The following is a 27,282-nucleotide window of genomic DNA, read 5'->3' as shown; positions in this document are numbered from 1 at the left end:
GACAGTTAACAGTCCTCAGGGAATGGAAGGGAACCCAAACGGAGCCCTATGGTCTTGCTGAGCTGAAGCGACCGAAGTTGGAATTCAGAAACAGCAAGACAGGGAGACTTTCTGGGGCAGAGTACCAGAGAGCAGGGAGCTAGAGAAGCAGTAAGTAGATCAATTCTCAATTCATCTCCTATAGGGATGAAAACAATCCATGTTCCCACCAGGCAGAGCAGGAAGATGTAAAATATGCTAAGCATGAGGAAGAGTTTTCAGAAGATATTGCCTTAGCCACTGGGGCAAATGAGCCCTAGATGAAAGGCTGTTCTGGATCTGCCCAACGAAGCTTAAAACTCAGCCTCAAAGAAATTTATTCCTAAGAATGCAATTGCATGCCAGGACAAAAGCCCTATTTTTAAAGGTACTTGAAGGAATACCAAAAAATTCACCCCTAAAAACAAAAGCACAATATCCATTATTCAATCAGTATTCACCACACAGGAAAAGAGGCAAAAATGACAGAGATAATAGAATTAGCACACATGAAGTGATGAGGTGAGAAAGGGAAGATTTTATTCATGAAACTTTTAGAGATGAAAAATCTAGGAGCTGAAATTAAATATATAAATACCCTTGATATAATTAACAGCAAATTAGGCACTACAGTGGGGGGGGGGGGGTAGGCGGGAATTAAGGAGGGGAAGGGAGTGGATTTGAAGACCTGCAATAGAAACTACAAAGAGTCAACTCACTGGACAAGACCCTGATGCTGGGAGGGACTGAGGGCAGGAGGAAAAGGGGGCGACAGAGGATGAGATGGCTGGATGGCATCACCGACTCGATGGACGTGAGTTTGAGTGAATTCCAGGAGTTGGTGATGGACAGGGAGGCCTGGTGTGCTGCGATTCATGGGGTCGCAAAGAGTCAGACAAAACTGAGCGACTGAACTGAATAGAAACTACAGGAATTGAAGCATAGAAAGAAAAGATTGGGAAAAGAAAGTATCACTGACCTCTGGGATAATATAAAGTTGTCTAATATATGTATATTCAAAATCCACAGGAAAGCCAAGAAAGAGGAGGAGAGAAAAATCCACGAAGAAATAACAGTTTAAAAACTCCCAAATTTGGTAAATTCTAGTTATTTTTTAAATTTGTATTATCTCGGAGAAAATTCCATTCTCCAGTGATTGATAAATCTAATACTTAACTTGGGAAGACAAAAATTCAAAGCTAGAACCGAGAAATTCAACATAACACCTTAGCTCTTGTATCAAGATAGAGAGAGAGAAAAAGAAAAAGAAAATAAATAACAGTCATAGGCCATGAATTAAGGTTAAAATGCCGTGTGGTATTTTAACCTTAATTCTGAATTTTCTTGTTCTCATCTATCTAAATTAGGCCCTAATGATATTTAAACAAAGCTACTTGTAATTCCCATAATAGGCAAATAGAAGGAAGGTTAAAATAATTCTATTATTTCACAATGATGAAACAGATTGAATATTTCAACTATTCTGCTTATTATAGTACACATAGAACAATGCTCTGTAATCTGCTTCGATATATATAGGCTCTTTACCCACACCACAGTGGGACTAATGCAGTCAATTTGGTTGAGCCTCACTCGCTGATTCAGTGTTGGAATAAAGTACTTCACAGATTAGCTTAGTCTGCAGCACTTAAAGGTCAGGATTTATTGTAATGTAAATCACAAAGCAATTTTATCTTGACAGAGATTACATACTGTTACAATATTTCTCGCTGAATCTAGTGATGCGTTTGCTTTTTCTTTGCAACTGCTGTGCAAATTGGACTGTAGCCCAGAAAAGAAAAAGAGATGGCAGGCTGCTTTGGCTTTTTAGAAACAACTTAATTCTCTTCATTTTTCAAAGTTCCACAAGGAAAAAAAAAAAAAACTCTGAAAATAGACATAAAACCATACATAAATACTCGTAAACCTTTACAAACCCTAAGCTCGAGTGCACATAGATATCTGTGAATGACCATCTTTCAAGTATTTTGATGTGCTTTAGGACAGAGTGTAATTGCTAGTGGCTGACCTCTTATAATTCATACAAAAGACTCTTGATATATTATCTAAATTGTCTCCATTTGAAGCAAACAAACAAAAGCAATAAGAAGCATTCATGCTTTCCACTGTCACAAACAAAAAGAAAACTGAGTCCAAACAAAGCAAGGTGAACATCAGGAAATCCACTGCTGTCAGCATCTAGGTAACAAATATTGAAAGACAGAATGGCAACACCTTCCTACTTTTTCTGAAACTTCAACTGAAATAGAAGGGATTGAGACTAGATATCAGAAAAAACCTTTTTCATTACCAGAGAATTAAATGAACTACTCAGAGTCTGAAGAGTACTCATTCCTGAAATCTTCAAGACAAGATCAACTGTCTCCATCCGAAATCATGCATCTCAAAGAATAAACATGAATAAAACGTTCCCACAAAGTTTAAACCAGCATCTGCATTAAATTTTACCACGTTTTATCAATTCTTCATACATTTGTTGTTGTTGTTTGGTTGCTAAGTCATGTCCAAATCTTTGCAGCCCACGGACTGTAGTCCACCACGCTCCTCTGTCCATGGGATTCTCCAGGCAAGAATGCTGGAGTGGGTAGCTATTCCTTCTCTAGGGATTTTCTCAGCCCAGAGATCAAATCCACGTCCCTTGCACTGGCAGGCAGATTCTTTACCACTGAGCCACCAGGGAAGCCCTGTTCATAAGTAGTTTCCAATACTGACTACATAAGTAGTGGTAAGGCCCAGAACTTACTAGAAAAAGTAACCAAAGCTAATTGTCAGATGCAAATACTCCATTTCTATTCCCCTCACCTGAGGCATGATTGGTTTGAGTATTTGTCTTTTCTCCAACTCTTGCAAAGCACTTTTCCTGGAATGAAAGGTGATACATTATAATATTGTTTATTCAAATACTGACTAGTTTATTCTTTCAGTCTCCTGGCTCTACCCTGTCAAGCAGGGCTTCCCACTTATCACTTATTCTGTAATCCAATTATAATATGATTCACTTGTTTTCTTTAAATGAATTCTAAATTTGGTCTAAATAAAAGTATTTTAGCATAGAAATTTTACTTTCAAAAATACAGATTTGACGCGCTAGTTTAAAAAATTCAGTGTTTGCTCTGTAACTCTTGAAATGGTCTCGGGTGCCACCTGTTGTCCATGTAGCACATGCTGGGGATTATAAGCTATACAAGGAGCTGTGAAAATAAACAATAAGTGGTACAGGTTCAACTAGTATGTGGGCAGTAAATTGTATTCTTATTCATAAAACGCCAGCATCTGTGTCCACAATAACATATACAATTAGGCATAGTGAAAGAAGTATAAGTGAAAGTGTTAGTTGTGTCCCACTGTTTGGCGACCCCATGGACTGGGGCCACCAGGCTCCTCTGCCCATGGGATTCTCCAGGCAAGAACACTGGAGTGGGTTGGCATTCCCTTCTCCAGAGGATCTTCCCAATTCAGGAACTGAACTCTCATCTCCTGCATTGCAGGCAGATTCTTTACCATCTGAGCCACCAGGGAAGCCCTAGGTACTTCCCATCTGAAATTTCCCTAAGTCCATGGGGTCACAAAGAGCCAGACATGACTGAGCAACAGAACAACAGCATGGACTGATCAGGCATCCTGGTTTGCTTGGGAAACCATCCCAAAGTCAGAAATCATTCCAGTTTCTGACTGTTGTACTAGAGCTCCCTCTTTCATTCTCAAAAAAGGTTCTGGTTTGGATGATACCCAAAAGAGTGGAAAACTGGACACTCTCAGGAAACTGGACTGTCAAATGTTTCTGACTGGCCTTATTCATATCTGCTGGGTAGCTCTTCAGTTCTTCCCTACAAACTATCTTATTTAATCTTCACAGCAAACCTGTGACTTAGGAAGTACATATAAATTACAAATGGGAGGAAAGGCTCGGAGAGGTTAACAACCCAGGGTTCACACAGCTCTTCCAGAGCACAACTGGAATTCACATCCAATCTCTGTTCCCTCTCAAGAGATCTTTCCTAGGGAATTGGGAGGTGTGGGAGGTCTGGGAAGGAGAAAGATGGGGTGTGGGAGGCAGAAGCATTCTGAGAAAGAGCCCATTCCTTTTCACGGTGCATTTGAAGAGGTTAGTGCAAGAAACAGCACAGTTGTTGTGCAATGTTGCCACCGTCTCATGTCATAAGAATACCTCATTTTCCATTAAAACCATAAGCACTTGTTCAATTACCAGTATTATAAGCAGCAGGCCTTGTGAGTTAAATGGACTTTTGTGCTCTGCCCTGAAAAATCTAACCAGACTGTTAAACACAGCCAAATTTTCTAACTGGGTTTTCTTTTCTGATGCTGAAAAGAAAAGAATTAGAAGGAAGAAAAGGAGGCACCCCTGGGTGGAGATATGGAAAAAAGGGGAGGACGTGTAACAAAACACTCAGCCGGCCTTTCCCCAAGACCCTTCTTTCCTCCTGTGCCTCTGTGCGCTGCCAAGCACATCTCCCCTCCCAGCTTGTGTGGGGGAAGGCCAAAAGCTTTACATTACACCACTGGTTTACACCCTGAGAAACGTCGTGTGAGCTGCAAAATACACTTTGAAGCAACTTTCGAAAAGGCACATCTATATTTACCAATGTGTTCCACATGATTAAACTGTGAAATTTGTCTCCAGTTTGGCAATACCTTAGAGAGATGTTGTGAGGTTTAGAAAGAAAATGCCTGTGAAGTGCCTTAAGTTCCATGGGAGGGAAGCCCTACATACATCCAAGGTGCTGTTATATGCCTTTATGTTATATTGGTGCAACAGCAAATAAAATAGCGTAAGTTATGATGTCACAATGTTGTCACGCAACATCATCCACAGTGAGAGCAAGAAAAATCTGTTTTTAAAATGCCTCTTTTTCCCCCTCCTCTTCAGCATGTTAAAGCATATGGTATCCAAAACTAGTTCACAGTGAACTTCATTTCTGCCGCTGCTGTAAATGAAGTTTCTTCTCAGGCAGATGTCAGTGCTAAAAGTTTGGTGCTCATAAATACCAAATTAACATAAAATCTATATAGCTTTTTTTCAAACGTCTTCCTTGGTTGATGTGGGCTGACTGGATAGAACATGTAGTTCACTTATTTAGTCTTGAATCCATAATACATTTGCAGATTCACTAATATGAAAAACAATAATTATAACTGAACCACAAGTGATATTCCCCGAGGCCTCTCTGACTGTAAATGTCATGTGACAAAAGAAAGAAAACAAAACTAGAAAAGTAACAGATATTCTTGAACTGTTAATTTAGGCTTTATGGTTCCAAACTATAAGTCACCTCTTACACAAAAAAGTATTTGTAGATGGAATAAGAAATGAACCTTGTATATACTTTACTGCCTGATAAAACCATCAAAATAACCTGTTAATAAAGCAAACCTGAGTTTATTGCTTACCACAGTACAAGAGGCCAAAGATCCTAACAAGAATCATGATGATGTTTCAGAAGAGGAAAGGCAAAGATGGGATACATATAAGACTTAGGGGATCTAGTTTAAGATGGATATTTTGGAGGGTTTGATTATGATTAGGCAAACTTGTGATCTGATAGTTTGGAACTGGCAGACTAAGAGAGAGGAAAGATTTTTTTTTTAATTAAAAGGGTTTCAAAGCGCATCTTGAAGAGTAAAAATGTTGTACAATGCTGCTTTAATTTGATTTGTCTAATATTGGTTTAAATGGATTCCCATGAATTTTCTGAAATGAACAATAAAGTTATAGTCAATTTTATCCTTCTGAACAAGAATTTTCTCATAGTAAGTAAAATCATGTCAATGCAAAATATAGGCTGTTATGGGTAGAGATCATTCCATATAATTACTAGTATTATTATGGAGCCCCTGGTGGCCCAGACAGTAAAGAGTCAGCCTGCAGTGCAGGAGACCTGGGTTCGATCCCTGTGTCCGGAAGGTCCTCTGGAGAAGGAAATGGCAACCCACTCCAGTATTCTTGCCTGGAGAATCCCATGGTCATAGGATTGCAAAGAGTCAGACACGACTGAATGACTTCACTTTCACCTTCCACTTTTTTTCACTATTATTTATCTGGAACAGCCCAGCACACCAAGAGCAGCTCCTGTTTTGAGAAAAGAACTCACTTTAAGTCACCAAAACAGACAATGGTCTCTCCGATGCCACCTCCCTTCACCCTTACTTTCACTGCTGACCGAAAAAGATGGGCTCATTATTCCTTACAGAAGTGACTGCTTCTTTCAGATCAGCCAGTTCTTGGTCCAGGGATCATGCCTCTATCTGACTTAACATGTCTCAAGGTTTATAACATAGCTCAACACTTTGAGGACTAACCTCAAGTTCTTCGGAAACACTTCATCATCGTTTCCACAATAAAAATCCTAATCATATCTCTACTCTGCATAAAGCTTTTTAGTAAGTCTCCTCTGTCCTCTGGATGAAGTCTAAACTTCTCAATGTGCCTCTTGAACCGTATCATCCCCTGCTCCTCTCTCACTTTTCCACACGCATGTGTGTATACATGAATTTTATATGCCAATCACATTGAACTATTAATACCTGCAATTCCAGGACATGTTTGGCTCTGTCTTCCCTCACTGAAAGTTCTCTTCAGTGCAGAGCTATGGCTTTTGGGAAAACTCACCAACACTCCTTCACTCCTCTTTCTACTGGTTAATTTCTACGCATATTAAAGATTCACTCAGCTGAGAAATTACTTTCCCCAGGATGACTCTTGAAAATATAAGAGAAATGCTCCCCATTAATGCTCCCTTAATACTATGTACTTATTTCCATCATCCCACTCCATTCTCAATAATATGGTTCTTAGTACACTGTATTCAAATGGTCCATTTATTTGCTTACCCTGTCCTCCCTGTCAGTAGCAACTTGAGGGCAAATACCACATCTTACTGCATTGTCTGGGAAACAGGTCACTTGAGATATTTTTTTAACAGGCAATGAGTGAATGGATAGATAAAACCTTATGATTATGACAAAAAAATTATAAAGATGGATAGGATTCTGAAAAAAAAATCATCTGATAGATCCTAAAAAATAAAAAGGGATTAATCCTCAAAGTGTTAATTACAAATCAACAGTGAAATTTAAGAAAACTAAAATTTGCACAAACCGAATTAATAAAACTTTTAAAACATGGGAAGACATTCTGTTGGTGAGGCTACGGGAAGGCAGGCACTTTCATATCTCACCAGTATACCCTTTTGGAGGGGAATTTAACATTGACAATACCTAATAAAACTGCATGTGCATGTACATCTCATCCCAGCAATTCCACTTCTGAAATTGAGCCTAAAGTTTCATTTACAATAGAAAAATACATATGCACCAAGTTTTTCATTGCAACACTGTTTATAATAGCAAAATACTAGAAACGACATAAATGCCCATAAGTAGAATAATGATTAATAAATCATACTACATTCACAAAGGGAGAATTATTGCAGCTAAAAAAGATAAGAATAAGGAAGATTATGAACTGATATGGAGTGATTTCCAGGATATTTGGTTAAGAGAAAACAGCAAAATGCAAAAGAGCACCTATAGGATTTTACCATTTATGTTAGAAAAGGAAAAGGGAAATATAAGAAGATACACATCTGAAGGATAAACCAAAAATTAATAAAACTGGCCACCTACAAGGGGTGGAAACAGAATGGAAGGAAGGAAGAAAAAGAACATAATAAAATGGGTAAAAGGAAATTGAAGTACATCTTCTTGTATAATTCTGATTTTTAGAACAAGGACAGAGCGGACTTTTGGACTCTGAGAGAGAGGGAGAGGGTGGGATGATTTGGGAGAATGGCATTGAAACATGTATACTATCATGTAAGAAATGAATCGCCAGTCTATGTTCGATGCAGGATACAGGATGCTTGGGGCTGGTGCACAGGGATGATCCAGAGAGATGATATGGGGTGGGAGGTGGGAGGGGGGTTCAGGTTTTGGGAACTCATGTACACCCGTGGTGGATTCATGTCAATGTATGGCAAACCCAATACAGTATTGTAAAGTAAAATTAAAGTAAAAATAAAAATTTAAATTAAAATAAAATAAAATACAATCAACCAGGATTTGGAGAAAACCCAAAAGAAAATATAAACAGCAACAAATGAGCCTTACTGCCCTAGCAAGGAATAACATAACCCTATTTAAGAGGACAAAGAAGAAAAGAACTAGCTTAAGCAACTTTGTAGGAAATTTTATATATATATATATATATATTTTTTTTTTTAAGTCTAAAGACAATAAAGAAAACTACATAAGTACTATTCACCAATTAATAAATTATTCTGAAACTAAACACATTCTGCTGCTGCTGCTGCTAAGTCGCTTCAGTCGTGTCCGACTCTGTGTGACCGACCCCATAGATGGCAGCCCACCAGGCTTCCCCATCCCCGGGATTCCCCAGGCAAGAACACAGGAGTGGGTTGCCATTTCCTTCTCCAATGCATGAAAGTGAAAAGCGAAAGTGAAGTCACTCAGTCGTGTCCGACTCTAGTGACCCCATGGACTGCAGCCTACCAGGCTCCTCCATCCATGGGATTTTCCAGGCAAAAGTACTGGAGTGGGGTGCCATTGCCTTCTCCAAAAGGATTCAGTAAATAAATACATTGTAGGTAACAAAATGCAGGTATCTATTTTACTGTTGGAGAAAGGATTTACAAATAATGAAAGAGGGAAGGCTAGAAAGAGTCCTGTACTGTTGGACTGGAATTGAAGATATCAGTATGAAATTGTGATTTTTAATCTATTCAGAGAAAGAGAGAGAGTGTTTCCTTGCTCTGTCCACTTAAAGGAATAACATCATAGAACTAATGAAGGCACTTAGTACCCAGATCTTGATTTCTAAAGATATCAATAAAATGAACCAGGACTCCTTAGAGAAATAACTGAGTCAAGGGCTGGAGCAGAGAAAGTTCAACATGGGTCTGGAATATCTCATAGAACCAGAAAGTATGGAAGTGTTCAAATAGGTAATGTTGATATATTAGTCCCTACACAAATACACGAATGTCACAAAACCTAAATGAAATTCAAAAGGCAGAAAATACATGAAATTTAAAAAAAATTAAAACCACTGGTGGCAAAAGAGTATGAAGAAAAAATGTACCTGAAATATTAAAAGTAGGTACCTAAAATTAATTAATTCATTTAACTCTTGTTTATTTTTTTATTTTACTTTGTCTAGGTATCCAACTTCCCCACTCGCTTTTGGAAAGTATGTAGAAACACAGGATAAGCAATTACTTTATATCATGTGCTCTAATACCTAAGTGGGAAAGAGAAAACACTTCATTTGCTTAATTATTTAAATACAAGTTCTCTTTGCCTATTATTGCTGTTACAAACAAAGATTAAATACCTCATGTTTAGTCACTCAGTTGTGTTGGACTCTTTGCGACCCCATGGACTGTAGCCTGCCAGGTTCCTCTTGTCCGTGGGGATTCTCCAGGCAAGAATACTGGAGTGGGTTGCCATGCCCTCCTCAAGGGGACCTTCCCAACCCACAGATCGAACCCAGGTTTCCCGCATTGCAGGCGGATTCTTTACTGTCTGAGCCACCAGGGAAGCCTGAGAATACTGGAGTGGGTTGCCACGCCCTCCTCTTAAGGGATCTTCCCAATCCAGGAATTGAGCCAGGGTCTCCTGCATTGCAGGCGGATTCTTTATCAGTTCAGCTATCAGGAACTACTTCAATGCCATTCTCAAGAATATTTTCCAACACTATGAAGGAAGATTCACTTTTATGTCTCATGACCTTATAATAGTGGTTGGTAAACAACTATAGACAATATTTCTTTGCCCTCCATGGGTTATCCTGGAAACAGAAAAGGGAAAAATGTAATTCTGGTTGCCAATATCAACTTCAGATGAATGCTTTTATTTCACATGAAAGTTGACCATTCTTCAGAATGTTGCATTAGCACGTATTTATGCTAATGGTAAATATTCTGACAATAACTCAGGTGCTACCTGGGGCAGCTCTTTAAAGTTGCTTTGAATGCTATTTAGATCTTCTATTTTTATTTACTTTCCACTTGTTTTTGATGTCTGTCTACTGGTGAATCCAAGATACCTGAGGACACATTATTTATCTTACAGTTCTCTTCCTTACACCTCCTATAGCATGTATCACAGTATTTGCTTGAAGAAGGAGACAAGGTTTGAGGAAGACAGTGCAGTTTTGACACACGCTTTCTTTACAGAAGACAGATCAATATTACATACTACGAATAGAAAAGATACCAATTAATCAGAAAAAATACCTTTAATCATCTTCAAACTGTCTGTTAGAAAAATGTAAATACAAATGAGAATTTGAAAGTGATAAATATCTTTAGTCAAGTTAAATTAAACTAAACAACTTTTTAAATGGCCAAAAGTTCTTTTAGAAAAAAGGATAGGAAATAGGAACATAAGTTTCTACTTGTTTCATCTATACAATAATCTTATAATGTAGGAATTATTACTCCCATTTGACAGATGAGGAAATGGAGGCCCAGAGTCCTTTGCTCTGAGCAATTCACACACAATCATGCAACTAGTAATTGGCAGAACTAGAATTCATAATTCACTTTGATATCAAAGTAAATAATCTATTATGCCACAATAAGAAACATCTCTAATAAAGTCTAAAAAGGACAAAATCAAAAATAGTCAAATGAAGTTTTAATTATATTAAAACTAAAACAGAACCTAGGAGGCAAAAACAATCTTAGATAAAAATAACTCAAATAGCACTAGACTCGGAGACCTGGGTTCTAGATTTTTTCTCACTTTACGCCTTTTAATTCTAATACCTAGCTCAACAAAACCAGTCTTTAAATATTCATTGCCTTACCCACTAAAAGGTACAAATAGAACACTTAAAATCAACCACCAAACTACATTATAATAAAGTTTCAATTAACCAGAACAATTAGATTGTTCATTTTAATACAACCTTTAGCTAACTAACAAGGAATGAGAAAAATCTTTTTGCACATTCAAGGTTGCCATTGGAAACCTTTCCAAATCTATTTTGCTAAGCAGAGCAAATTTTATTGTATAGAAGCAGCACTCGAGAACTTGCTACAATGCAGATCCCACAAGAGAGTCTTATTTGGTATGTCTGTCTGGAGTGATTCTTATTCAGATCTTAAGATGAAACTAAGAAACGTTAAGGATATAAAACATAATAAAACCTTTTTGAATTGCAAGGCTCAACAGTACCTCAACCATCATTCTGACCACTAATCGCTTTTCCCAAATCTCAAAATAGATGTTGAAGGCACAGAGTCCTGAACAAGAACCTAGAAGTACAAAACCTGGGCTTTTACCTTTGTTTTCTAAGGAAACTATATTTTAAAACTTAAAACTGAGGTTAATTGCCATCTAGTAAACTGAAGTTTCGAAATTTTATTAGATTTACGTGACATGGAATACAAAATGATATTTAGGATTATTAAAAACAATGTTCATAACACATCATACCTAAGGAATTAAGAATATGTCGATGTCATACAAATGATGTGCACCAGATCTACTACTTCACAACTTCCTGTTTCAGTAGGTCATAGTAGTATATTCATGGTCACAACACAAAGTGCATAGTCAAGAGCTATGGGTTGCTAATGGATATATTAGTAATTAATTTATAAGTAGCAGAATTTAAAATATATGTTAAACAGCTGGTACCAGAATTCTTCTTAAAGAAAGAAAGAACAATCTTTGTTTAGGGAAATGTCCTGATGAGCCACTTGGATTGGAAAATATAGATCAGGAAAAAAAAAAAAAAAGAACAAAGGGAGGATTAAATTGGTGTGGATGAAAAATATAAGGCTTTTGGGGAAGGAGGTCTTCCTTGAGAGTGGAGGAAGAATGGAGAAAAATAAAGGTAAGCAGTATGGCAGGAGCCTAGAGTACAAGTTATGAGAAATAGCTAAAGTTTGTCATTTTCTTTAAGCCAGCAATGTTCAATGAAATTTAAAATTATGTTTGGCTAAGATATAAACTTTTTCTCTCTCTCCAAACATTCACTGAAGTCTGCTACTCTCTCAACTTATATTTTTCATTTCAACCCCTTCTGAACTGTTCTATTTTTAATGTATATATATATTCATAAAAATGAAATATTAACATACTAAGCTCTTTGCTATTTCATTTAATCTCCAGACCAATTCTATAGAGTAGGTACTATCATTAAATCCATTTTATGGATGAGAAAGCTGAGTTCTAAAAGGCTAAACAACTTACTCAAGATCATGAAGTTACTAAATGATGAACTGTGATTCAAACCTTTTCTAGATCAAACTTAAGTTCACAGCTAAATAGGTACATAGGGTTTTCCACGTGGCTCAGTGGTAAAGAATTCACCTGCCAAGCAGGAGACATGGGTTCAGTCCCTGGGTCAGGAAGATCCCTTGGAAAAAGAAATAGCAACCCACTCCAGCATTCTTGCCTAGGAAATCCCATGGACAGAGGAGCCTGGTAGACTACAGTCTATGGGGTCGCAAAGAGCTGGACACGACTTAGTGACTAAACAGCAACAACAAATAGATACATATATACATATACACATATATACACACATACATAAAATAAAAAGATATCCTGGTATCCACATTTAAGCAAAATACATTTTATAAAATAGGAATATTCAAAATACAAGCAACATTCAAAATATTAGCAATGATGCTATATTACTATTTTTTTCAAAATATTTCAAAATCCCTAAAAGTTAAAATATACAAATTCCAGCTATTGAATTCTGACTATTCAGCATTTCTACTTTATTCTTTTATCATATAATCATCTTTGAAAAGTTAATCACTAATTAAATATTTGCTTCTGAAAGAGATCAGCCCTGGGATTTCTTTGGAGGGAATGATGCTGAAGCTGAAACTCCAGTACTTTAGCCACCTCATGCGAAGAGTTGACTCACTGGAAAAGACTCTGATGCTGGGAGGGATTGGGGGCAGGAGAAGAAGGGGATGACAGAGGATGAGATGTCTGGATGGCATCACTGACTTGATGGACATGAGTCTGAGTGAACTCCGAGAGTTGGTGATGGACAGGGAGGCCTGGCATGCTGCAATTCATGGGGTCGCAAACAGTTGGACATAACTGAGTGATTGAACTGAACTGAACCTGAACAGTGATTTTAAAATATACCTAGATTTTTTTAGACACTCCTCCCTCCAAAAAGTGGATCCTAAATCCCCTTCCCTTAAGTGTGGGGTGGACTCAGTGACTCACTTTTAATGAATAGTATGTGGCAAAAGTGAAGGCAAGTGACTAGGTCATTAAAGTCTGTAACTTCCTCATTGCTTTCCAACTAGGATAACTTGCTCTGGGGAAAGCCTGCTACTGTGACACAAGGACAGTCAAGCAGCCCTAAGATGAGATGCAGATACCAAGGAACTGAGTCCTCCTGCCGACAGCCAGTGAGGAATGGAGCACCTAATCAACAGTTAAGTGAGTGAGCCACGTAAGACGTGGACTCTCCAGCACCCGTAGAGCCTTTGGAGGACAGCAGCCCTGACTGACGTATTGACTGCAACCCTATGAGAGACCCCAAGCAAGAACCAGCTTGAACCAACTCCCAAGACCTGGGCCCACAGAAACTATGTACAATAATAAACCTTTAAGTCATCTAAGTTTGGAATGATTGGTTATACTAGCGATAGTTAACTAATACACTTACTATGTCAGTAATTCCCAAAGTGTGATTCCAAGACCAGGAGGATCAGCCTCTTCTGGGTACTTGATAGAAGTGCAGATTCTCAGGCTCTACCCAAGATGTACTGAATCAGGAACTCTCAAGATGCCAGGCAGCTATTTGTGTTTTAACAAGCCTCCTGGGTGATTCTGGGCTTCCCAGGTGGTGCGAGAGTTAAAAGAACCTGACTGCCGATGCAGATGACATGAGAGATATGGGTTCGATCCCTGGGTGGGGAAAATCTCCTCAGGGGATGTGAATGCCATCACAACCCACTCCAGTATTCTTGCCTGGAGAATTCCCATGAACAGAGTCTGGCAGACTACAGTCCATAGGGTTGCAAAGAGTCAGACATGACTGAAGCCACTTAGCATGCACACACATACTAGGTGATTTTAATATACAGTAAAATTTGGGAATCGCTATGCTAAGCCCTCAATAATTTAGCTAACAGTGAACAAACCTCAAATCTCCTTAATAACAGACCTCACTCTCCACCTCCAGAGAAACGTATTTATTCTTGGAATATGGTATAATCTTTCAGCATCAGATTGCAAACAAGCTTCATTCTCATGACAAAATGTCAGCTAGGAAAGGGCAGAGAATCCTCCTATCTCCATATTGTGCCTGGCATACAATCAATGTTAAATAAATATTACTTGACATGAATTACTGAATACACAACTATTGTTTAGTGAAGATTAAAATGAAGTCTTTCTTTTTTTTCTTTTCCATCTATCATCACTTGAACTCTTTTAAACTGACTTCAGCCAAGATCACGTTTGTTATGGTATCCATGGAAATAAGATGTTCCTAGTATTGTTATACACCAAGCCGGTATCTCCGAACCGACCGAGAGAACAAGTCCACCACAGTAATGCAAAGGCAAGAAGGGAGTTTATTTCTACCGCGCTAGAGCCCAAGTCTCATCCAGCACAGTGGAATCTGACAAGAGACCAGAACAAAGGATTATGGCGGCTTATATACAGGCAGCTGTTTGTCTCAGTTACAGGGGTAGCTGGCGTTACATGATTGGCTAGGCAAGATGAGCTCACGTCCTGTCTCCTTTAGGTTGGTGCGTGCAGGAAATCTTCCTAATTTGGTCAAGGAATGTTCTGTTAAAGAAACACTCAGGTCCTAGGCTTAGTATACCTTGCTGAGCTTGTCGTTTGGCCCCTAACATTCACCCCTGTCCTTAGATCATATAGAGGAATCTTCCTCTTGGTCCTGAGACACAGTTTGATATTGTTGCCAAAGCACAAATAGCTGTACTGTGTTTATACGTTCTTTTACAAAGGCTATAAGTCTATTGATAATACATGGACCAAAAGTAAGCATCAGTAGAAGCACTAGTAGGGGCCCCAGCAATGTGGAGATTAGAGTGGTCAACCAAGGGGATTGCTGAAACCAGGACTCGAACCACCCTTGTTGAGCCTCACGTTCCCGTTTACGTTGGGCTAGTCCCTCTCTCACCTTGGCCATAGATTTTCTAACTATTCCTGTGTGATCAGCATAGAAACAACATTCTTCTCCTAGGGCTGCACAGAGTCCCCCTTGTTGTAGAAAAAGCAGATCTAATCCTCTCCTGTTTTGCAGAACTACTTCAGATACAGAAGTTAAAGACGATTCCAAATGACTAATAGATTGCTCTATACGGGTGATGTCTTCATCTATGGCCGCTCTCAGGGAGTTAAATCCCTGGCTTTGCAGGGACAAGGCTGTTATTCCTGTTCCGGCCCTGGCTACTCCAAGACAGAACATAGTTGCTATAGTTATGGCAGTAATAGGTTCTCTTTTAACTCTGTAAGTCCTTTTTGGAGGATTTAAGGTCAACCTTTGGGCCCAGTAATCATATATTGTTTCTTCTGGTCAGTACAGAATTTTTGGCACGACTGCTACCATAACACAGAATTCTTCTTTGGGGTCAAAGATTGAGCTGTGTACACATGGAGTCAGCCCCGTGTGTGAACAGACCCACCATCCTCCCATCTGTGGTATTAGCCACCTGGCTATGGGCAAGTCCGTAGGCTCAATGACATGCGCACACAGTGGAGACCTACCTGATAATATCTTGCCCATACATAACCCTTTTCCCCATACCTCTCTCATTGTAAGGCCCACTTTTCATTCTCCCCATCGACATTGGGGAGGATCAGTGCCGTTGGCCAGGTCGTAAGAGGCGTTGAGGCCTATTGCCTCATAGTAAGGGGGAATTAAGTTGTAACATAACCAACAGGATTTAGTTGCCTCAGGGTGGGTCTGATTTAAGGTAGCATAGGCTGCCTTTACTAATTTCTATAATGGATCTGTATGTCCGAGTTTAATAAGGGAGCCTGCCTCTCGGTCTTCTGTTGGTCTCTGTGATATAGGTAGGGAGGTTGTCGGGTAGGGAGTTACATCAATTTTTTCCATTGGGTTGGGACCTATACTGTATACCTGCACTGGCTCTAGAATCTGGCTTATAACTATAATTCCTCCGTCAATGTATCCGAATCCTCCCACCTCTCTTGTCTGTATTCTCCAAGATAGGCCGGAAATCCAAGCCCCCTCCTTTTTTGCTTTTTCCTGATTGAACCTTATCTTAACCTGTGCATAGTTACAACTCTCTTCACATTTAAAAGTTGGATCCCCAAGGGCCTGGGGAGTGGGCTTTGCGAACGAGAAGTTGAGCAAGTCCAGATTTTCCACCTCCCAGTGCCGAGGCCCATCATTAGAAGTAACACAATCCCATGATTTACAAAAATAATCTTGTCCCCCCCCTACAAGTCTTCCAATTGGTCCTCTGGTGGCCCGGGCATGCCCAGAACCCCTGCATCCGAAGGTAACCCCTAGCCCAAGGCACATTTACCACTGGTTTAAGGTCAAAGCATAAGTCTGGCCACCACGTATTTGGCGGATGTATTGTGGTGGTTGAGTTGAGCATCTCACGTGTTAGTCCATTCTGCAGCTTCCAGGTGATTCTGACAGATTGATGCGGGTTTATGATGGCAGCTTCAGAACAGAGTAACATGGTCATCCACAAGACGGTCCAGACGATTTCTCTTGGTCTTGTGGGCGACGGAGCTTCAGCTTCAGGGGGTTGGACAGGTGTAGAGATGCTTCCCATTCTTTTTTGGTGTCTTCTTGTTCTGCTGAGGTAGCTTGGTGTACGTGGTTGCAATGCACCCAAGGCCCGATACCATCGACCTTTAGGGCAGTTGGGGTGGTAAGAAGAACAACATAAGGACCCTTCCATCTAGGTTCTAGTGCCTTGGTTTGGTGCCTCTTGACCCACACCCAATCTCCTGGGCCAATGTCATGCGAGGGGACAATTTCTTTATTTTGACCTACATGTAGTTCCCAGAGCAGTTTTCAAACATGGGAATGCACCTTACTTAAGGCCATCAAGGCCTCTTGGAATTGTCTCAACGTGGGAGGCGGTAGTTTCTTCCCTTCAAAGATTGGACATATAGGGGGAGGTCTCCCATACAGAATTTCGAATGGAGTCAGATTAAGTTGATAAGGAGTATTACGTGCACGGAAGAGGGCGAAGGGAAGGAGGGTCACCCAGTCCCCGCCAGTCTCTATAGCCAATTTAGTTAAAGTTTTTTTTAGGGTCCGATTCATTTTTTCAACTTGCCCTGAGCTCTGTGGACTGTATTCACAATGTAACTTCCATTTGGTCCCCAGGGCTAGGGCAAGGCTCTGAACTATTTGACTCACGAAAGCAGGCCCATTATCAGAGCCGATGGTCACCGGCAGGCCAAACCTGGGAACTATTTCCTCTAAAATCTTTTTCGCCACTATCATCGCGGTCTCTCTTTGTAGGAAAAGCCTCTACCCACCCTGAGAAGGTATCTACCAAGACTAACAAGTACCAGTAACCATACTTGCCTGGCCTTACCTCGGTAAAGTCTATTTCCCAGTGCTGCCCCGGTCCTTCTCCCCGATACCTCAGTCCTGTGTGTTGTCCTTTTCCTGGTCTCATTTGTTGACATGCCTTACAAGCATGTACTATGTTCCTCACAGTCGTTTGGTGCCGGGGGAATTGCAGGCGCGCAGTTTGAAAGAGCATCAGAGTCTTTTTTTCTCCCAGATGAGTAAAGTGTAAATGTTCACATAGTTGTCGTCCCAACTGAGTGGGGAGTATCAAGTAGCCATCTGAGTCTCGGTACCATCCATCTTCACCTTTTTGAAGGTTGGTGTTTTCTTGAATCCAAGCAAGGTCTGAGGATGAATACTCAGGGGTCGGGGGCAAAGTTCCCATACCTGGAGGTGGAAGTTCGATCACCAACACAGGGGTGATGTAATCTTCATCAGCTACCTTTCAAGCTGCCAGGTCTGCAGCACAATTCCCTCGTGCCGTAGGGCTGTTGCCCTTCTGGTGTCCAGGTACGTGTACTATTGACACAGCCTGAGGCATCTGTACAGCCTCCAAAAGTCTACGGATTTTAGGCAAATTTTTAATTTCTTTTAGCTGTCAAAAACCCCCATTCCCGATATATTGGGCCCTGGATGTGTACCGTGCCAAAAGCATAGCGGCTGTCAATGAAAATGGTTATTCTCCTTTCTTTGGCCCTCTCTACTGCTTGAATTAAGGCAATTAGTTCTGCCTTTTGTGCGGAGGTATCTGGGGGAAGGGCCTCAGCCCATATGGTTTGTCCAGAGTCATCTACTACTGCGGCTCCCGCCCGTCTCTGTCCATCTTTTACATAACTGCTTCCATCTGTAAACCATATTAGCTCACTGTTATCCAGTGGAGTATCGGTTAAGTCTTTTTGTATTGCTGTTACCCCAGCCAATATCTCATCACAATCATGGAGGGGGCTATTTCCCTCCAGATTGGGCAGAAGAGTAGCTGGATTTAGAGCACAGGGCGTTTGGAAATGTATCTGTGTGGTGTCGAGCAGCAAGGCCTGGTAGTGCGTCAAGCAGGCATTAGAAATCCATTTACCTGGGGGTTGCTTTAGAACTCTCTCTATGGCATGAGGGGTGTAAACCAAGAGTCTCTGTCCATAAGTCAGTTTATCAGCATCGTGGACCAAGAGAGCAGTGGCCGCAATGATATGGAGGCAAGGTGGCCATCCAGCTGCCACTGGGTCCAGCCTCTTGGAAAGGTAAGCTAGAGGTCGCTTCCATGGTCCCCATTTTTGTGTTAGTACCCCTTTTCCTATCTCCCGCTTTTCATCCACAAATAATTGGAAAGGCTTAGATGGATCAGGGAGGGCAAGGGCAGGAGCTTCTAGCAAGGTTCACCTGAGCACTTGGAAGGCCTTCTTCATTGGCTCAGTCCATTTCCAGTCCTTGTTTTCTTTGCTCCCCTCATATAGGGGCCTAGCCTTTTCTGCAAACCCCAAGACCCACAATCGGCAATATCTCACAGTTCCCAGAAATTCTCTCACTTGCCTAGGGTTAGCTGGCTCAGGGATCTGGAGGATGGTTTCTTTCATGGCCTGTGTTAGCCACCTCTGGCCCTGTTTTATCTTATAACCGAGGTATGTAACCTCTTGTTTGATGATCTGGGCCTTTTTGGCACTTGCCCTGTAACCTAAAGTCCCCAAGGTTTGGAGAAGGTCACCTGTTGCCTCTTGGCAATCTTTTTCTGTAGCCGCTGCCAGCATGAGGTCATCAACATATTGTAATAAAACAATGGTAGGGTGTTCAACCCAATACTCATGGAGGTCTTCGTCCAGAGCCTCATTAAATAACGTGGGCGAATTTTTGAAGCCCTGTGGTAAGCGAGTCCATGTCAGCTGTACAGGGGTCTGGCCACCGTCTTCTTGCCATTCGAAGGCAAAGATCTCTTGGCTTGTAGGGGCAAGAGGCAGACTGAAAAAGGCATCTTTTAAATCTAAAACAGTATACCAAATGTAGGTTGGGGGCAAATCCCTTAGTAGTGTGTAAGGGTTAGGAACCGTAAGATGAATATCACTCACCCATTTGTTGACTTCTCGCAGATCTTGAACCGGTCTAAAATCCGTTCCCCCAGGCTTTCTCACAGGCAACAGAGGAGTGTTCCATGGGTACTGGCATCTTTTTAGGATCCCTGCATCTATGAGGCGTTGTATATGAGGCATGATTACTTGTCGAGCCTCTTGACTCATGGGATAGTGCCGTAACCTCACCGGGGAAGCATTGGCCTTTAGTTCCACAACAATAGGGGGCCTCTGTTTGGCTAGTCCCATTCCTGCTGTTTCAGCCCAGGCCTGAGGGTAACTTTGAACCCATGGTTGTACTTCGGGGCTTATTGTCGCTGGTGCCTCTGGCAAATATAGTCTGTATTCATCTTTCAATGCCAGAGACAGGACCTGAAGAGGATGCCCGGTCCCATCTAAGACCGACACTTGTCCGTGGTCGAAATGAATTTGGGCATTCACCTTAGACAGTAAATCTCTTCCTAGCAAGGGCGCTGGACACCAAAAAAGAGTGGGTTACCTGGTGGGCCCCCAAGTTCACATGCTGTTTTGTAGTCCATCCATATCGTTTAGTCCCGGTTGCTCCCTGTACCCAGCTACTATTTTTAGACATAGGTCCATCTTTTTGGTTTAAGACTGAGTATTGGGCTCCCGTGTCCACCATGAAGCCAACCGGTTTCCCCTCCACATTTATGGTTACCCAAGACTCAGGGAGGGGCATCGAGCCCTGACCCCCCTAGTCGCTATCCTCACCCGCGTAGAGGATATGACTTTCTGGAGAAGGAGGCTCGTTCTTGGGGGTCCTGGGCCTCTCTTTCAGATTTTTCTTGGGGCATTTGTCTTTCCAATGTCCAAACTCTTTACAAAACGCACATTGGTTTTTCTCAAGCTTACGCCTTGTTGTTTTTTCTTCAATTTTTGAGTCCATCTTTTTCCCTTTTGGGGACCTGTTCTTGTTTTCAATCCCTGCAAAAAATATCTGGACCAGTTCCTTTTGATTTTTACGGTTTTCTTCAGCTCTAAATTCTCTTTCTTTCCATCTAATGCAGTTCTCTCTCTCCTCTGGGGTCTCCCTATGGTTAAAAACTCTCTCGGCTGCCCTCACTAGATCCTGCAAGGATTGTTCACTTAACCTCTCTATCTTTTGTAACTTTCTTCTAATATCGGGGGCTGCTTGATTTACAAATGCTAACATAACTGCCGCTCGTGACTCATCGGCCAGTGGGTCCATAGGGGTATACTGTCTAAAAGCTTCCATTATCCTTTCAAGGAAGGCTGCTGGGCTTTCATTTGGCTCCTGCCTCACTGAATTTATTTTGGCCAAATTTGTTGGCTTCCTGGTGGCTGCTCTAAGGCCGGCCGTAAGAGTCTGGCGGTACACTCGGAGACGCTCCCTACCTTCAGCGCGTTCGAAGTCCCAGCTGAGTCGCACCAAGGGGAACCCTTCCTCAATAAGGTTAGGCTGTATCGTGGGCCTCCCATCCACCCCTGGCACATTTTTCCAAGCTTCTGACAGGATCCGTTAGCGCTCCTCTGTTGTGAAAAGCACCTGTAACAGTTGCTGACAATCATCCCAAGTGGGATTGTGAGTGAAAAGGATAGACTCTAAGAGATCAATAAGACCCTGTGGTTTTTCAGAAAATGAGGGAGTCTGGGTTTTCCAGTTGTACAGATCACTAGTAGAGAAGGGCCAATACTGATATGTCCGTTCTCCACCCTCTCTGGCTGGCCCCGCCCGGACCGGAAACACGTGAACAGTGGAGGAGGGAACTTCTGGGTCCTCTTCCTCCACCATGCTGGCCATTCCCCTTGTCCTTCCCCGAGTTCCCCGGGCGGGGCTCCCTTCTTGGGGAGGAGCTGAAGGCTCGGTTCCCCTCCGGGCTTCTCCCGATGAAACCTGTGGAACCTGTGGAAGCAAGGGTGGATGTGGATCCGCATACGGGGGTGGGGACAATTTGGTCTCCAGGTCTATCAGATTAGGATACAGAGAAGATTCCTAGAATACCGGTTTTGGCCGATTCTCGTCTTTTTTTCCCTTCCTTTTCTTCAGAAGCCTTCATGACTAGCACCTGTGGGCTTGGCGAGGTTGGAGTTGGGGAAGAGGGACGGGGAGGTTTAGGAGGTTTAGGAGGAGCGAGAACAAAGGGTTTAAGCCATTCTGGGGGGTTCCTCGCTAGATCCTGCCAGGCCAGAATATAGGGAGTCTGGTCTGGGTGCCCGGCAGGACCAGGAGTGAGCATCCCCTCTTTAACTGCCCGGATAATTTGTGGATTGAAGGTTCCCTCGCGGGGCCACCCGACATCAAAGGTAGGCCACTCGGCAGAACAGAAAGTCACCAGTTTGCTCTTCTTCACCAGCAATGATAGATTCTGAGCTCTAGACTTGAAATCAGAGAAGTGGTCAGTCATCAGAGACAACGGAGTAGAAGTAGTTTGCCCCATGGGTACAGAGAACACGGAACATGAATAACAATGAGACTCACAACAACAGTGCCGGCACACAGAAACACAGGAACGACACAACAAACAGATTTCAACTCTCAATATCACTTTCAGTCCTCTTTATAGCACTAGAAACCCCTTCTCTACTTGCAAGTGTCTTACCGTCAGGACGTCGTCAGTGCCAGCTGCCCTCCCAGTATGCTACCGGGGACTCGGCCTCATGCTGGACTTGCCTCTGCACCTATACCCAGATGCCTCCCCAGTACAATACTGGGCCCCGGACTTAGTCTGGGCCTTTACAGTGTTAACACCGGTGCTCAGAGCTCCTACCTCCTAACGAGGTTACCCCCTTCTACCAGGAGAGTTGTTTGCCCCGGTTGGATGGAGATCCCAGATGAGCCCCCAAATGTTATACACCGAGCCCATATATCCAAACTGACCGAGAGAACAAGTCCACCACAGTAATGCAAAGGCAAGAAGGGAGTTTATTTCTACCGCGCTAGAGCCCAAGTCTCATCCAGCACAGTGGAATCCGACAAGAGCCCCGAACAAAGGATTATGGTGGCTTATATACAGGCAGCTCTTTGTCTCAGTTACAGGGGTAGCTGGCGTTACATGATTGGCTAGGCAAGATGAGCTCACGTCCTGTCTCCTTTAGGTTGGTGTGTGTGGGAAATCTTCCTAATTTGGTCAAGGAATGTTCTGTTAAAGAAACACTCAGGTCCTAGGCTTAGTATACCTCACTGAGCTGGTCGTTTGGCCCCTTAACAGTATATTAAAGTAGAGATTAAAATGACTAAGCCTTACTTCACAACAGACACTCACCTTGGTGGCTTGTGGAGTTGTCAAAAACAAAATGAAATTCATCAATTATCAGTAATTCACAATATGTCCCCCCAGTCCTTATTAGGGATCTTATTAGATGTTTGAACACCAAAAGAGAGCTTGAGGAACCTGGCAAATGCTAACAACTGCCTGACATTTGTTCTTATCATTCCTTTCTAAAACATGTGTTATTAGAATATAACTCCAACTGACTATAGGAGTGTTTACAAACTAACAGGTAATGATACTAAGTCCTCCAAATCAGCCAACTTGCTGAGTTCATAACACTAATTCTGTAACATCTTTAATTAATCAAATGAGAAAATCTCTATCCATATAATTTGGAGTTACAAGGTGGAACAAATTTTTTTCCTAGTGGACATATCAGAGCCTTTGGCATACACTAATGTGAAAATATGGACACTTTTAAAGGAGCAGCTTGTAAAGCTAACACTTTAGTAAACACCACCCTATTGCAAACCTTCAACAATTTCTTTACTTTGAATTTGTAAGTTTAACTTTTAAGTAAATTGTTTGATTTATAAACTGTATCTCTTCTTTCTGAGTGTGTACGTGTGTACGTATATACGTGTGTTAGTCGCTAGTCGTGTCCAACTCTTTGCTATACCATGAACTATAGCCTGCCAGGCTCTCCTGTCCCTGGAATTCTCCAGACAAGAATACTGTTGAGTAGCCATCCCTCTGCCAGGGGATCTTCCCAACCCAGCAATAGAACCTAGGTCTCCTGCATTCCAGGTGGATACGTTACTCTCTGAGCCATCAGGGAAGCCCCTAGTGATATTTAAATCATTTAAATTATTACTTCCCATTTTTCCTATAGACTTAACTCCATACCCATTCCTATCTCCAAAAATACTATTGTATATTCATTGATATTATTATTATATACAAAGTAATTCTTTTAGTATAAAGTACAACTTCGTTGTTAAAATGACATATCCAAAATTATATCAATATTTTCCCCTTGTTATTAATTTAAATAAAAACCATATAGAAATATTTTAACAGTTATAACAGCTCAAGGGAACAAGTTTTTAAGCTGTGATAGTCAAACCTTTTAAGATTATAATAATAATCTATATAATTGTACTGATAATACTCTTAAGGGAATTATTTCCAACTAGACTGTGTTCCAACTGTTATCTGTAGCATATACATTCTAGGTTGTCATCCTCATTCTCTGAGAACAAATATTCACCCCATTCGGAAATAGGCTCTAGTACCCATGTATTCTGGTGCCATAGATCAGAATTAGTTGGGCCAGATTTGGATACTAGACTAATATGTCCAGTCATATTCTCTTTCCAGGAAATTGTATTTAGGAATAAGAAATTCTAGTTTGTCTCTACTAGGGTTAAAAAACTGAGTCCATATAAATTTGGGAACTTTGGGGATGACTCTATAGATAGAAAAGAAAAATCATTCTGCAAAGATGACTCTATAGATAGAAAAGAAAAATCATTCTGCAAAGAAAACCAATAAAACATACACAACAAGGAAAGTGTATATGACCTTAGAAAGGTACTTCATAAGAATCTATTTGTAAAAGCATGGTATATGTTTATAATGGATGCTTTATTACACATTTAGCAGAGAAGTCCCTTCAAGTTTGTCACGGCTTACTTGAAATGATTATAAAGCAGTAGGTAAGTTGTGAGTCACAAAATCATACTTAGAAAATTCTGGTTTAATATAAATAAAAAAATAAGGAAACAAATAAAAACACTAAGAATTCTCCATTCTCCAAGGTCAAGTTTCAAAGATCCTTTACCCACATCCAAAGCAGTAGCCCTACTTTTACAAATGGCTTTGTGGCTGAGCCACGTAAGAACTCAGGCTGCTCTGTTTCTCTATTGGCAGATTCCATTATAGGTAATGGGGCCTTGTAAGGAAAAACTTACCTCTGTGTGTTTCTCCTTTGCTCTCAACACTACTACCACACTCACAGCATTTCTGACAGCAGATTCATGGGGCTTTGTCTTACACCAAACAATTCTTTGTGACACCAGCCAGGTGTCCTGCAAGTCAGTCATGACACTAACCAGAGTTAGTAAAGACCCCACAGGTTAAGAACTCAGTCCTACAACTCTGTTCCCAACTTTAGATATCAATTATAAGCAGTAGGACCTTTGGTTATACACAATTTCTGTCCAACATAGTATAAATTAGAGGTTCCCAGAACCCCCTTCCTTGGGTTCGATCGTTTGCTGAAATAGCTCACAGAACTCAGGGTAACGTTTCCTTACATCTACCAGATTGTTATAAAGGATAGGATAAAGGATACATATGAAGAGTCAGATGAAGTGATACATGGAGCAAGATCTGGGAGGAACTTCACACAGGAACATCAGTCTCCACGGAGTTGAGATGTACCACTTTCAGGTACTTAGATGTATTTGCCAACCAAGAATCTCCCTAAATCCTGTACTGTGGGGATTTTATTGGAATTTCACCATGTAGGCACAATGGAATAATTCTATCTTGTTTCTGGAGAATGGAGATTAGGGTCAAAGTTTCAGGCTTTTAATTATGGCTTAGTCTTCCTAGTGATTGACTCCCACCCAGAAGTCCACTTAGAGACACCTCATTAGAACAAAACACATTCCTATCACCCAGGAATTTCAAGGCAATTCCAAGGAGCTCAGGGTAGGGTACCCTTTTCACTCAGGAAATCACAATGGTCTTGGGAGCTCTGTCAGGAACCACACTTTTTTTAAGTTTCACAACCCCACACATGGAACAGTTTCCACTGTAAGTAACTACCATGAACTTCCACCATTAACTACCTGTGACTGACATGACCTGTTGAGAAAGGTAAATGTAAAACTTTATTAACCAAAACATATAATGTAGCTCATCCAACTTCAGAGGGAGTGGAAAGTTCACTCCTCTCAAACTCCTAAAAGTAGAATGTAATACTTATCACATTAAGACATAGTTTGCATTTGAACACCTGACAATTCTCATGTCTTGATAATACGTAGAAAATACTCCTGCTCACCTCCATACTCTCAAGTGAGACTTCAAATCTGACCTAAACATTTCTGTTCATATACAGCACCTCCAAAACTTCTGAGCTAGCTTCTTATGATATAGGCGAATTCACTAAGGGATTCTGGCACAGACACTAGCAACCTTCCAGAAATAAGAAGATGATTATTTGTGTAAGCAAAAGAAATAGTGAGGCCTTGCTTTTCACATATATCTGCTACTCCTAAAGTCTATCAGTTTTGCATCTTTAGATTAAAAGGACCTTAAAATTATTTTAAATTTAGAAAGCAAATATAAGCTCAGAAATTCCAGAGAGAACAGGAAAGAATCAAGACAATTAAAAGTACTCCTTTTCACTACCTAGAGATATCTATTTCTTATTATAGAGGACTTCGAAACATATTCGAAAGTATCTAAGTATTTGACACTAAGCACTTGATACATTATATATTGTTGGGCATTTAAGGAGATTATAGTTTTTCTGCACTATAAATAATGATGCAATAGGGATTTGTATTCATCAATCTTTGTGCAAATCTCTTAAGTATCAGATTAGATTAATAAAAATATAAAAATTAAATATTAAAGTGTGGGCTTTCTTTAAGTTCTTAACACATATTGCTCAACTGTAATATCCATGAGGTCAGGAACTTTGTCATATTTGCTCCTGTATTTGTGTATGCTAAGTTGCTTCAGTTGTGTCTGACTCTTGCAACCCCATGGACTGTAGCCCACCAGGCTCCTCTGTCCATGGGATTCTTCAGGCAAGAATACTAGAATGGGTTGACGTGTCCTCCTCCAGGGGATCTTCCAGACCCAGGGATCTAACCAGCATCTCTTATGTCTCCAGCATTAGCAGGTGGGTTCTTTATCACTAGTGCCACCTGGAAAGCTATTTGCATCTCCTGGAGCAGTAGAAAAGTGACTGGAACATAGGAGACCTTCACTAAGAATGTGCTAACTGAATGAACAAATATATTGCAAAGAAACTTTCCAAAGTAAACTGCACTTTCAAATATAATTCTTCCCTCACTTGTTAAGTCCATCACTTGTTACCATCCTGGTCTGATTCGTTATTTAGCTCATTATTTCCTTCCTGATACTCACTAAAGGAAAATGTATATTTCATGAGAGCCATTTTCTAGGAAGTAATAAAAAAGAGAAGGATACAAATTTACTTTTGCCTCTAATTCCCTCCCCTACATTTATCTGGGACCTTAACAACTTTTTGATAATTTTGCAGCAAAAAAAGAAAAACCCTCCATAGGCTGAAGATACTTATATTTTTCTAAACCCCAGACAGGTGATAGATGCTCATAGGTAAATGAATATAGGTGCTATAAATTACTGCAGTGTGTGTGTG

General features: G+C 40.9%; 1 protein-coding gene across 1 annotated transcript; it reads right to left on the bottom strand.

Annotated features, from left to right (window-relative positions):
- Nucleotides 16,043–21,370, bottom strand: LOC108636420 (the record flags this gene model as incomplete). Its single annotated transcript, XM_018051639.1, is given in 6 exon segments — nt 16,043–16,556; nt 17,157–17,546; nt 17,548–17,861; nt 18,063–18,201; nt 18,203–20,143; nt 20,145–21,370. Coding segments are annotated over 6 exon segments (4,524 nt in total), but the record flags the coding sequence as incomplete, so codon positions are not given.

The sequence above is a fragment of the Capra hircus genome, chromosome 7, assembly GCF_001704415.2.
Source record: "Capra hircus breed San Clemente chromosome 7, ASM170441v1, whole genome shotgun sequence".
Classification (NCBI taxonomy): Eukaryota; Metazoa; Chordata; class Mammalia; order Artiodactyla; family Bovidae; genus Capra; species Capra hircus.
Note: the sequence above shows the minus strand (reverse complement) of the source record. Positions and strands in the feature narration are given on the sequence as shown.